Genomic DNA, 12,713 nt, shown 5'->3' on the forward strand with positions numbered 1-12,713 from the left:
GGAAGATCAGAAAGAAGCGGTGAAAGAAACCACTTGCATGAAAGCTAAATATGACACTAGTAATGACTCATGCTGTTTGTCTCAGTTACATGAAGAACCATGTTTCATTATACGGCATCTCAAGTCAAACAAGTCATTTTTTTCGGCAGAAAAATGCCAGAAGGTTATCCTTTTGCAGGGTGATGAGCAGTGGGCTTTTAAAGATCACCACAAGCCACTGCACACTTAACTGCTGAGAACAACGCCCTACACCCTCAAACGCCTTCCGGGCAATAAAGCCAGGAGGCTCACCTCCCCGCTCCCTGTGCCCCACGCCAGGCGCTCGGAGCTCGGGGCGCCGCAGGGAGCTCCCGCGGGGCTCCTCGCACAGGGAGCGCGGGGGGCCCGCCCAGCGCAGCCGGCAGCGCCGGCGGGACGCGGGGCTGTGGGCAGCTCTGCCCACCGAGCTCGCCCCACACAGCGTCGGGGCGTGCGGGCCGTCGTGTGTTTCCGAGGGGCACCGTGCACGCGTGCGGAGGGGTGTCCGTGGACAGCGGACAGGGTGCTTCGCAAGGGGCGGCCCATTTCCGTGGGAGCGGGAGGGTCTCCGAGGCTCCCTTCCGCAACGGTGGCGCTGGGGCAGGCCAGGAGCCCCGCGGCAGCGGGGAGCTCGCGTGTGTGTGCTGCGTGCAGCTGTGCCCCGCCGGCGGGGGCAGGTCAAGCCTCCCCCCTGCCTCCCCCACCAGCTCCTGCACCCCCTCCCGCCGCTCCCCTGCCTGCTCGTGGCACCTCGGGCCCCCCAGGCCGGGCACAGCTATGCCGCCTGCGGCCGCTTTGTGGGACCATTTTTGTAGGTCAGTGGTCGCGTGTCCTGGCTGCTCTGCAGCTGGCTGCCTCTCATGTCGCTGCGGGAAGCCACATGCAGCCATCAGAGGGCACGAAGAGAAGCAGCAAGCCAAGACCTTTGGTTTTCCTTTTATTTTCCCCTTGCACTCTATCTCTTTCTGATAGGATACAGCCTGTAAGTAAAACTTTTTTTCCTGCAGCTTAATCTCCAGGGGCTGCAGAGTTCTTGCCCGTCTTCTGCACAGAAGAAGGTCCATCCCTGCTGGACAGTCATTGCTAAGTTCTCCTTCAAGGGGAAAGACTTGTGACAGGAGACAGGAGTGATTCTTGCAAGTCCTTAGGCGAACACCATGTCTACACTGGTGGAGCTGAGAGGAGGTGCAGGTGGGGTGAAAGGACTGGCAAGACAACATAGAGCTGCAGTCTGAGATCATCCAACAGTAAAGTGCATTTACTTGTCATTCATCCATGGTACCCTGGGAGAGGTCCCGACCTCTCGCCTCCCAGGCTGGCTTGTCCAGGGAAGCATTAATGGCACAATGAAATGCCCCACAGAGGGGCACCTGGTGGGAGGAAACCCTTCTCTCCCCACACCTGGGGAGATGCTGCAATGAGGTGCTTCATCTGCTGCTCTTGCTGTCTTCTCGTCTGACACACAGGGCATGTACAGCCACAGCACGTCGAGCCCTGAGCTCCGGGCAGCCTGCCCTTGCCTGCTGCCCCTCACTCCCACACTGAGTGTCTGAGGGGAACACTGACTTTCTGGTACTACGCAGGCCAGCAAAGTGGTACCATCTAGCCACATAGCTATTTTGCCAAAAGATCGGGACTACTGTCCTTTCTGGTCAGCAATCCCGTACTAACAGATGTTTCCACATCTTGTTGCGCCATCACAACTGCACCACTTGCATTTTCCTTCCCAATTAGTCAGTTAGATGTGGGTGAAATCTGGCACGGTTCCTACCCACAGGGCTCCCCCTCGGCAGTGGGAACTGGCTGCCGAGACTTATTGGGCATGAGAGAAGGGAAGGGCAAAGAAACAGATTTTTCCAGCATTTTTCCAGGCCTCAGAGAAAAGTGATGCTGTTGCAGCACAATTGCAGAAGAGGTCTCCCGTCCAATCAACTCCCTGTTGAATGCTGTAGAGTAATTTAGCTCTGCTTGTGGTGTATCTGCTTACACCCCGGGGAAGTGTTTTCACCTCTGGCTTGCTGCAGCTCTCGAGTCCAGAGGGAGGTGGGGGGGCCTGTTTCGTAAGTGCCTCACTGGAGGAGGTACTGCACACAGAGCTTTGTTTGGGGGTTTTGAAGGTGGGGTGCGGGGGGAAAGGAATATCCCTGTGATGCTGTCAGGGGAGGTTTCTGAGAGAAGTGCTCAGAGAGTAAAATTTTCCCTTCATGTAGGAGGAGGGACTTGCCTGCATGGGGAGCTGCCAAGGGATATTTAATGCTCGGTCTTGGCCATTATCTGCTGTCCCAGATGGAAGGGGTAGGACAAGCTGACTCAGGACAGGACTTCTTTGCCCTGCTACTGCAAAAGGGCGTGTGGGTGCCCTTCAGCTGTTCCCTCTGCTGGAGCCTAGCCTGCTGCTGCTGGTGGGTTGTGAGTGGAGGTGCCCGACCTGGCACTGCTGGAGATGTGGCAGCACGTACAAGGTCTCTGCTGCTGGCAGAGCTGTGAGGGTGGCCATTCTTGCACAGAGGGAGGGAAAAATGCCCTCTCTGCAAGAGGAAAGCAGAGACTGTGGTCCTGTCTTCAGCCACCTCTCATGGATCTGGGAGATGTGCCCACTATCTTTTCCCAGCTAAGGCTGGGAAGTGCTGCTCGCCTCCCAGGGAAGCAGGACAGGAACAACTCAACCTCCACTCAGCTCTTCAAAGGAAGAGATGGTATTGAACACCACAGGTGGGGTATGGATCCCAGCTCCATCCTCCAGGAAGATGTGTTGCATGTCCTGGCACTCAGCAGAGTGGCTTTGTCCTTCTGGCAGCTCAAGATCCTGTGTAAGAAGCGCTACGCGAGAGCCCAAAGAGTACTGCATCCAAGTAAGAATTTATTGTTGTCTGGGCTGAATGTGGTTTGCATCATCTATCACAAATGCTTGCAAGAGAAAAATCTTTTTTCTCTGTACCTCTTCCTCTCTTCTTTCCACAAAACCTTAAGGTGGGCTACAGGAAATATTTGGAAAGACAGTCAGTGGAGAGAAAGTCCCTCTCAAGCAGCAGCAGAGCACCAAGGAGGCAGACAAAACATAGTTCCAGCAGAAGAAAAGGTGGCTGCACTGTATTCCAGACTACAGAGGAAACACGGGGGAGCTTCTCTCTCATACCCTTTGAGAGGAAAGGCATTTTCTTATTGCCTCCTTCCTCATCTTTCCATTCTCAGACAGTTGGTCTCAGGTTGACTTTCTGCTTCAATTTTTACCTCTTTCCAAGAAAAAGTTGACTTTTGACAGAGCTGTCTCCCTCTTCTTCTCCCTACTTTCCTCATCCCTTGGCACCTTAAACTTGCATAATGTCAGATGGAGTCAGATGCAGTCACTCACTGGAGTCACATGCTGTCTTTCTTGCTTTCTCCACCTTTCAACAAGTTGTGGTTGCTGTTACTTGCTGCTGGGGGTTGCAGTAGCCTCAGGCTCAAATAACACAGGTCTTTCTAGAATCTCAAAATCCATTGCCAAACACAACTTCCATCAAGTTTACAGACAAATATTTGGCTTGGTGTGCAGTCAAGTGGCCGAGAATTGTCCTCACTTATTTCTCAGTGACAGCAGATATTTATAAAAGCTTATTTAACACATCCACCCCATTTTTTTCCTCTTATCTCTAGCAGACTGGGAAAGAATTTATGGCCAACTCTTCTGCAGCAGCCTTTAGATTTATCTGCAGCCTGTTCTCACATTCTCCCCTTCTTCTAGAGGCAATTCCATCAGCTTCCTCAGGGTTGCAGGGACTAAAGACTGCAACTGAATTCCCTCAGCTGCAAGAAACCTGATCATGGATGGCCCAGGAAACCACCATCCAGCAACACGACCCAACCATGTAAGTGCTCTTAGTCTCCCACAGGCACAAAGCCAAACTCTTTCCTTTTGCACTTTAGGATGACTGCTTCCAAAACTGCTTGTGCACAGAGTCGGACAGATTACCTTTACTTTCTCTGGGCTTGCCTCTCTCTTCCATGTGTTTTATCAATGAAAAAGTGAAGCCTTGGGTCCAAACACCTGTATGAATCCTATTTACAGAACATGTGTATGAAATGGAGTAACCAAGTCTGTCACAGAATCAAAGAAAAAAAATTGTCTCTGGGCTCTTGCTAAAAGTCTGACCACCCACATTGACAGAATTTTCTCTGTACTTGCTTGCAACCCATGTCTGCTGCATCCAGTCCTTTTGCCACGCACCTCTCAGCATGAGGCTGCCTTTCCCCAAATCTCCCTCAGTTGAAGACAACTAGTTCACTCCTTAGTCTTCTCTTAAAAAAACATAACATATACTCATCCATTTCAGTCCTTTTGCATGTTAACTTTCCTAGGTGATGCTGCAAGATATATCAGTGTTCACAGGTACCTTAGTCTTGCTGCAAATAGTGTTAAACTTACTACAGTTTTTTAGCATTGGCTTTTTTTTGATTCAAGCCTGATAATCATCTATTGCCTGCCTAGACTGGAGTGGCAGAGAAGTAATTTGGTCACTGTGATATGTGTGTAGCGAGGCTTGTGGCCCCTTTCCCACCCACATGGGAGTTCATCCCCATGTAAGAGGTATTAAAAGGATAGCTGTCTCACCTGGCCCTCCAGACAGATTTTGAGGACTGTATGGGAAAAGTGGCACTTCTGTATCATCCTGCATGCGGAACTGTGCCCTAATCCATATAGATCTGACAGAGAGCCTTGGCTGCAAAGGAGAACCCATCCCCTTCATATTTAGAACCCAGCACAGCACTTATCAGCTAGGTTAGAAGAGAGACATGAGCCCCAAATGCAGGACAACAGGGGAAGGAGGGTAATGAAGGCACAATGCAAAAAGGCAATGGGAGAGTTCAGATATGAGTCATTTGTGGCCCTACAGCTGGGCAAGACAGCAAGCGGCGAGCGCTGCAAAAACCCCTGTGTACGGCCGCTGCACTAGATGTCCTCAATGAAGAGAGACCCCTTAACACCACCGCATGGGCTGGGACCCAGCTCTGTGAAATGCACTGTGTTCACCCACCACGGACAGGCTCAGCTCCGCTGGGCGCAGCCACACTGCCAGACTAAATCAGTGCTGGCATAAACAAACACAAGGTGAGTGCATTTAACCCTCCAGACAGCAGCTGGCCACAGCTGTTCTAGCAACTGGGTTCAGCTCCAGCAACCCAAAGATAAAAGCAGTACCTACCTCTATGGCCAGCCCTTCACAGAACAGCAGTAAAGGTATTTCAGTGCATAAGCATCCTGTTACAATCACAATTTTGCTCAACCACCAAGGCACAGCTGAATCCCCTGTTGAGTTTCAGTGTTTTTTCAATAGCACTTATTTCACATAACCACCATTTTCACAGCTTACAGACTAGCACCACAGACACGGGCTGAGCACCAGTGTTTAAAAAAAAAAAAAAAAAGAGGTAGTTTTTTGACAATTCAGGTATAATTTACAGCTCCTGAAGATATGAGGCTTTTGGAAGAATACTGGCTTTTAAATATGCAGTATATCCTGTTACCCTCAGAGGTCAGGATATGATGCATTACTTCTATTTTACGGAATTAGAATTTTAAAACTAATTGGCAGTCTAGATCTTTACTTTCATTAGCATCACCTTATCATTTCAATACAAGGTACACATTCAAGCCAAGAAGTAACTAAAAACCCAATCATGACAACATGTAACTGATTTTCCTGTTCCCTTTTTCTCCTTGAACATATCCCACCTTAACCTCTTTTTTCCCTTCAGATATTACATATGCTACACATTCAATTCAAATCACATTTTGTCATGTATTTCCCTATACTCCACAGGACTGCTTTCTTTTTTACTGAGAACATGCATTGATAGTGTAAAACCTAAAAAGGACTGTGTATTTAAGTGCAATTAGTTTAATAAAACCTATGACAATGTTTCCCAAAAGATTGCTATCAGTTACAAAGACAGATCTGAAATCGTGGCTTCAGCTGTCTGATGTGCAGTGTCAGAAGAAGGAACCTAGCCATTGTCCAAAGAAACCAGACCTCCTGCATCTTTGCGTTATCAGCGTTACTTACAGTGAACAAAAAAGAAAACAAGTCACTCAACACTGCAATCTACAGGGATAGGCTTTTTACCTACCTGGGACATCTAAGGTCTGTGAAGCTGAGGAGGTGCCCTAGCAGCTAACATGCTAAAAGCAGACTTAATTTCACATTAAAGGCCATTAATGTTTTAAACATTGGTCACCTCCATAGCCAGTCACTCCTACAAGAAGGGACAGACTACAGTTTGACTGTAGTTTGTTCTCAGTTTTGAGGAACAACATTTGACTATTTGTTACATCTGAAAAGGTATGTGTTTAGTAAAATTTGACTAGTAAGTGATCACCATTCCCTTGGATCCGAGCATGCCTTGACAAGTCACAATCAAATTTGACTGCACTGTCCTATGCAAGAATTGTGCAATAATCCACAAAGCCAAAAAATGATGACAGCAACTTCCCGGTCTACCCATTTAACAAATAGGGTAGACCAATTCAGGCAGCCAGGGCCATGCCAGCCTCCGCCACCTGGCCATGTATACTGAACTGTATGTATTTTCTGATCACAAATATTACCTATGAATAACACATGTAGTGACTGGCTGTTGCTGGAGGAATACAACGGGATGTTTCAGCCGCAGCAGCGGACAGCTTGTGACAAACGCTTCCTGTCACATTCTGTAAGTACGTCTCCTGCTGTTCTTTGCAACTCACTCAATAAATACCAACTGAAGTGTTGTAAGCACTTTATTGATAGAATAGCATACAGAGTCCACCAACCACTGAACAGTTTAGAGCCTAGCCATGTATTTCCATGCGTGAAATTAAGATCCAATCTTTTGTTCATTTCAATATGGACTCTTCATTTGCTAGAAGGGAAGAAAAAATAAACATAGTTAGGACTACTAGTGGACTAGTACTATTAAGTGGAATAGCAACACTATAGTACAGCCTCTATCTCCAACAACACAAAAAATTTCAGCTAAGCTAGAAAACATGTAAAAAACCCATTTATTTAGTCCATGATCAACAGAGACTATCTAAGATGGTAAAATAGCTGTGCAAAATAGCTTTATCTCTAGAAACTGATACAATTTACCAACTTGCATATTTGATTTTATGTATGTGTAGTTCATTTAATTTTACAAGGTTTTGCTCAACATTAGTCTTGTTTAGCACAATGCAAATGTCACTATTTCCCAGGGAAATAGTTACTAAGTGTGTAGTTGCACCAAGGACAGCTTGAGTTATTAAACAATTTTCAGTTCTTCTTTATTCTAAGTCCACCCAAAAAACCCTAGGTGAACTCAAGCTAGACAGCACACTCCCGTGTAAGGCCGGGAGAAGAATCCTCTGTTACAAATGCACAAGGGACCAAAGAAGTAGTTCTAAGGATGAGGGGAAGCATGCTGCAGCAGGAATACTATACAGTGGGAAAGAGTAAGAAAAAAGAAGCATCTAACTAATCCCAAGTGATCACCTTCAGCACATTCTCCTCGCGTGAGAGATACAACAAGTGAAGTTGACTTCTAACACTATGCTAGTGATATCACTTAAATATTTGAGTTGCAATTACAAGTGGTTCCCTACAACTTCTGGTTTAGATCATCAGTCACATTTGTGAGATTTCTGTATTGCATGGAGAAAAGGGATCATAGGTTTGCTGCATCCAGCTGAGTAAGGGACATCTGAGTAAAGTTAATATACAGTTCCAGTTATTCCTCACAGAATAACCACCAGCTTTTAGCAGTTCATTTTCTCAGTGGAAATTCAGACAGACATTTAAGAAGTCCTGTTTGGTTGCAAAAGTGTTTTTATCTCTTCCTCTACTACTGCTTACATTATGAATACCTTGTTAAGCAGCAGCACCATCTACCCTTCACATAACCCTAACCACTGCTCCATGGATGCACATGGGTCTGCAGCCCGCTGGCTGTAAGCCTACATTTCTCCCAAAAACACTGTGATAAAACAGCAGTCCACCTGCAACCCAGTGTGCATGCCTTGGTGGGGGATGCGTAAATTAAGTTGAGGGACTACCTTCTGCAAGCTCTTTTGCAATCCGCTCAAGTTCTTCGCGTTTCTTTTTCTCTTCAGCCTCTATTCTTCTCTCTTCTTCAGCAATAGGCTTTAGGTAATCTGTCATTAACACATTTGCCTTAAAACACTATTTCTAGAACCCAGCACAAAGCTCTGCACCTGCTAGTTTACTCAAAAAGGAAAAAAAAAAAACCGGTTTCACTGGCACAAAGGCACATTTCATAGAAATCTGTGACTTCAAACCAGTAAGAGCCCACCTCTAAGGACCACCTCGGCAAGGCCTTTGCAGCTCTCGCTGCGGTGGGGAGGGGTAAATGGCGGCCGGGCCGGCGGCTGCGCGGCCGGCACCCGCCGGCTCAAGGTGCCCTTGCGGGCCGCGCGGGGGAGGGGATGAGGCCGCCCAGGGCGTCGCACTCACCGTATCGCTTCTTGCCGTAGATCATCCCCACCAGCAGGGCCGAGTACCGGGTGAACTGCGGGAGGCAGAGACAAGGACGCGCCCTTCGCTCAGCTCACACACACCGCCAGGCCAGGCCAGGCCAGGCCCGACCCGGCGCCTCCCGCCCGCCCGCCGAGGCCACGGGCCGCCCCCCCGCCCCGGAGCGCGGCGGGACACCCGGGGGAGCCGCCCGCCGCCCTCACCTTGATGAGCGGCGAGACTTGCACCGGCGGGATCATCCTGGCAGCGGTGGCGCGGCGGCCGGAAGTGACGCCTGTAGGGCGGCTGCGAGGCGGAAGGGGGGAAGAAAGCCTTCCCACTGGGGGCGGGGCTACCCGAAAGACGGCCCCTGTCGCCGCAGCGGGCGGAGGCGGTGGGTGTTTTGAAAAAATACCTTGACAGTCCAGGGCCAGATTTCGGTGCTTGGTCACACGTCATCCGGCAGTAAGGAGCCATCACGTCACAAAATGGACTGTGCTCATTCTCCCGTGACAGAAAATGGCGGAGCCGTCGCCGCGGCCCGTCCGTCGGCCGTCGCCGAGAGGAGCTGACTCGGCTTCTCCCCTTCGCCTGAGAAGTGCTAGTAAACTCCCTGGAAGCTAATGGCCCGTGCTATTTTCTGCTAATCAAGCCACAGGTGATCGAAAATCTTTCACTAAAAGAGGCCTGAACTGTTTTTCTCTTTAGGGAGCCTGTTGGAAGAATCTCAGCATTCCATTCGTTTGTAGTATCACGGATGGAATGTAAGTGATGTATCGTCATTTTTTTTTCCTCACATTTTTTACTTACTTTCAGTAGCAAGAGCTCAGAGCAACACTTGGAGTGTTACAAATGAGTGGTCACTGCTGGGTGGGTATCGCTTCCCTTCCGAACGCCAGTGTCAGTTGTTAGCGCCGTAGTAAATCACCACAGAGCTCGGTGCCAAGTCAGTAGCAAACCAGTGAAGTTACTGCTGGCACAGTGATTGCCTGTTCAGCCACTCTTCTCCAACACATGTCCAGATGAGAGTTTTAAAATCCTTAAATACCTGGCAGTGGCACGATTTTCACTAAATGTTATAAATCTCCCTCACAGAAAGCAGCAGTAGCGTAAGTAGGAGGCTTCATGTTGATCTGCGAAGACAGCGCATGCTGACACTCGGAGACCAGCACTTGCAGAACTAGAACCCAGGCTGGCATTTCTTCAGGTGCTAGTATTGGTGCAGTTTCAAAAGCAAACAATTCAAGTCAGGTCATATATTAGCCAGAGGTGTTTTTCAACTTACTGCTACAAAGAAAAAAGTTGTGAACTGTCCTGGCCCTGAATTACTGCGTTGCTTATTTTGAAATACAGCTAACTTTAATCAGCCCTCTAAATAGCCTTTTCCGTGTGCCACCAGCCTGAAATGCCTTCTGAAGACTCAGACTAACAAATTCAGTGCCATCACTCGCATAAATGTGGGTGCTAAATACAAATCACTTTTAGAAAAGGAAAGAAGTCCCACATGTTAAAAGTTCCAAACTCCTCATACAGGGCGAGCAAAAAGAAGCATGTTTTACATAGTTCTAAAAAAATCAATTCTACAGAAGGAGTATGTCAGTAACAGCAGATTCTGCTCTTTAGCCAGTGCCGTTACAAATTAGCACTAACTCATTTTTGAAGCTTTTGCTTTGCAGAAGTGCTTTACTGAATTACTGATGGAGCTTAATTTATTCAAAGCAACAAAATTCTCCATTTTTTAATGATTTTGAGCAATTAATTGAATGACATCCCTATGCCAGATATTTAAATAGAAAGCACTAAAGCTCTGCAGAAAAATCACTACTGCTCTTCATTTCTTTTGGTGATACACAGAGCAGATGTTCTGGTCTTCCTTTACTGATGCAGCATGCAACTTCAACTACAAGTCGTGATGCTACACCATCACACATGGAGGAGAAAAGGAGGAGTAAATGGCACCATGTAGTTACCTGCAATAAAATCTCAAATTATAAGCATTAAAAGAGATCTGTGTGTTTTCTTCTCACCACAACATTTATCTTTGTGCCCCATTCAACAGTAGCAAAAAAATAGGTCACAGTTACTGACACTGTCCTGAGTAACCCCACAGGTTACCAAGCTGAAGGCTGCAAACCAAGTTCCTACAATGAATTTAAGCTTTGCATACTACTGTCAAGTACACTCACACTGAAAAATCAAACTGAGGAAGTCCAAAATTCCTGGTGACTGACTTTAGTTTACTGAAAAATCAAATCACAAGAGCTGCTCTTGATTTATCAGATGCCAAACAATAGCTTTGACTATGTCTGTTCCAAACTTAGATGGAAGTTTGAGTCCTCATAAGATACAACTTCCTGGTATGTTGTAAGAGAATTATTTGTGCTCAGTTATTTATCTGCACTAACTCAGTTATTTTCAAATAAAATGGAAAAAAGTCATAAACCCTTTACAATGTTTATAGTGATTAAACACAAATCTTGTCTCTGCAAAGAACTGCAGCTATGACTGTTACTCTTTTAAAGTAAATGAAGAGCTCTGTATGCTCACCATTATTCTGAAGGCTCCAAACTGAAACTGCATCCTTCAGCAGTCTTTAACAGAATTTTTCAGCTAGCACGATTTGTTGTGGAAGACACAGATGACAGTGCTGCGAGTGGCTGTTACCATCTTTTAATGTCTTGAATGGATTAATTTTGGACATGAGGTGATTACCAAGGCCAACCAGTTTGAACAAATAAAACAGCCATTATTACAGAATCACAGCTGTGAACTGGGAGACAATGGACTTCTCAAATACCATCCCATGCGTGACCACGTTTTGTCCAACCTGACCCATTCAGTTTCAAAGGCAGTTGTTCCTGACTGGCAGTATCAGTACCACAGGAAAAAATTTCAATGTCATTAGAAGGGAAGTTTTACTGCAATGTTTTACTGCAATTTTTCTTCTTTGCTTTCAGATTTTATTTAATTAGAACCATTATTCTGGCAAAGAAGGCCAGCAGCCTTCTGGACTTAGGAAAAGTACCACTGGCACGTCAAGGGAGGTGATTAGTGACAGCATATCCAGCGTGCCGTGTCCAGCTCTCCCCTCCCCAGTACAGGAGAGACATGGACATTCTAAGGCAAGTCCACCAAAGGGTGATGGAGATGATGCAGGGATTGGAGCATCCTCATAGAAGGAGAGACTGAGAGAGCTGGGATTATGCACCCTGCAAGAAAAGGATCAGGGGTGATCTTATCAATGTTTACGAACACCTGATGGGGAGGAGCAAAGACTGAGCCAGACTCTTCTCAGTGGTGCTCAGTGACAGGATGAGAAGCAATGGACACAAACTGAAATACAGGAAATTCCTTTTAAATGGAAGCAAAAAAGAAAAAGAACCCCTTTTTTACTCTAAGGGCGATTGGCCATTGAAACAGGTTGACCTGTTGAGTGGTTGTGGTGTCTCCATCCGTGCAGATGCTCAAAGTCTGAGTGGACACGGTCCTTAGCAACCAGCTCTAGCTGACGCTATTTTAAACAGGAGGGTTGGACTAGACAGTCTCCAGAGGTCCCTTCCAACCTCATCCATTCTGTGATTCTGGGATTATTATAATCATTACTAAGTGTTTAACTTTAATTTTTCTAGAGAAAAACCCCTGTGGTCATTAGTAATTCTGTAAAGAAGAGATAGTTACAGTTAGATTTGGGAACATTCTTTCTACTTGAGAATTGCACGTTTCAAACTAAGGCCTTGTTCTGAAATGCAGTTTGTTTCTCCAGAACTGACCAAAACTATAAGAATGATCCTAAACCAACTCTGTTTATGCAAAACCTCAGGTCAAGTTTGCCCTCAAGTTTAGGTTCTGAAATGTTACTAAATTTGCTTTAAATAATGGTATCTTGATGACAAGTGAGAAAAAAAAAATTGTTCTTTCTGCAGAACAGATTACTTACTTGCAAGTGGGGTAAAAAAAAAACCAAACCCAAACCCCAAAACAGAAAAATGCATTAGTCAGCCAACACAGTTCCTTCTGGTATTTATACATTGCAATTCAATGTTCTTCAAAGTAACCCTGTAAGCACTGGAATGAAATTTCTTCATCATATTCAGTTTCAGGTCTCTTATTCTTCAAGCACAACAGAAGTACAATCAACATTTCTTTACATCACATTAAAAGCTTTTCAGTGTTTCATGCAAAATCACAGAATGGCTGGAAGGGACTTTGATGATGTTGGAGGAAAAA

General features: G+C 46.4%; 1 protein-coding gene across 1 annotated transcript; it reads right to left on the reverse strand.

The window, feature by feature from the left end:
* Positions 1-6,799: 6,799 nt before the first annotated feature.
* Positions 6,800-8,746, reverse strand: ATP5ME (ATP synthase membrane subunit e; the record flags this gene model as incomplete). The annotated part of the gene is made up of 4 exons (XM_082013492.1): positions 6,800-6,897; positions 8,069-8,167; positions 8,487-8,541; positions 8,711-8,746. The coding sequence occupies 4 exons, from the start codon at positions 8,744-8,746 to the stop codon at positions 6,872-6,874; spliced, it is 216 nt and encodes a 71-aa protein (XP_081869618.1). The 3' UTR covers positions 6,800-6,871.
* Positions 8,747-12,713: the final 3,967 nt, after the last annotated feature.

This window comes from Phaethon aethereus, assembly GCF_964289735.1.
Source record: "Phaethon aethereus genome assembly, chromosome: Z".
Taxonomy (NCBI): domain Eukaryota; kingdom Metazoa; phylum Chordata; class Aves; order Phaethontiformes; family Phaethontidae; genus Phaethon; species Phaethon aethereus.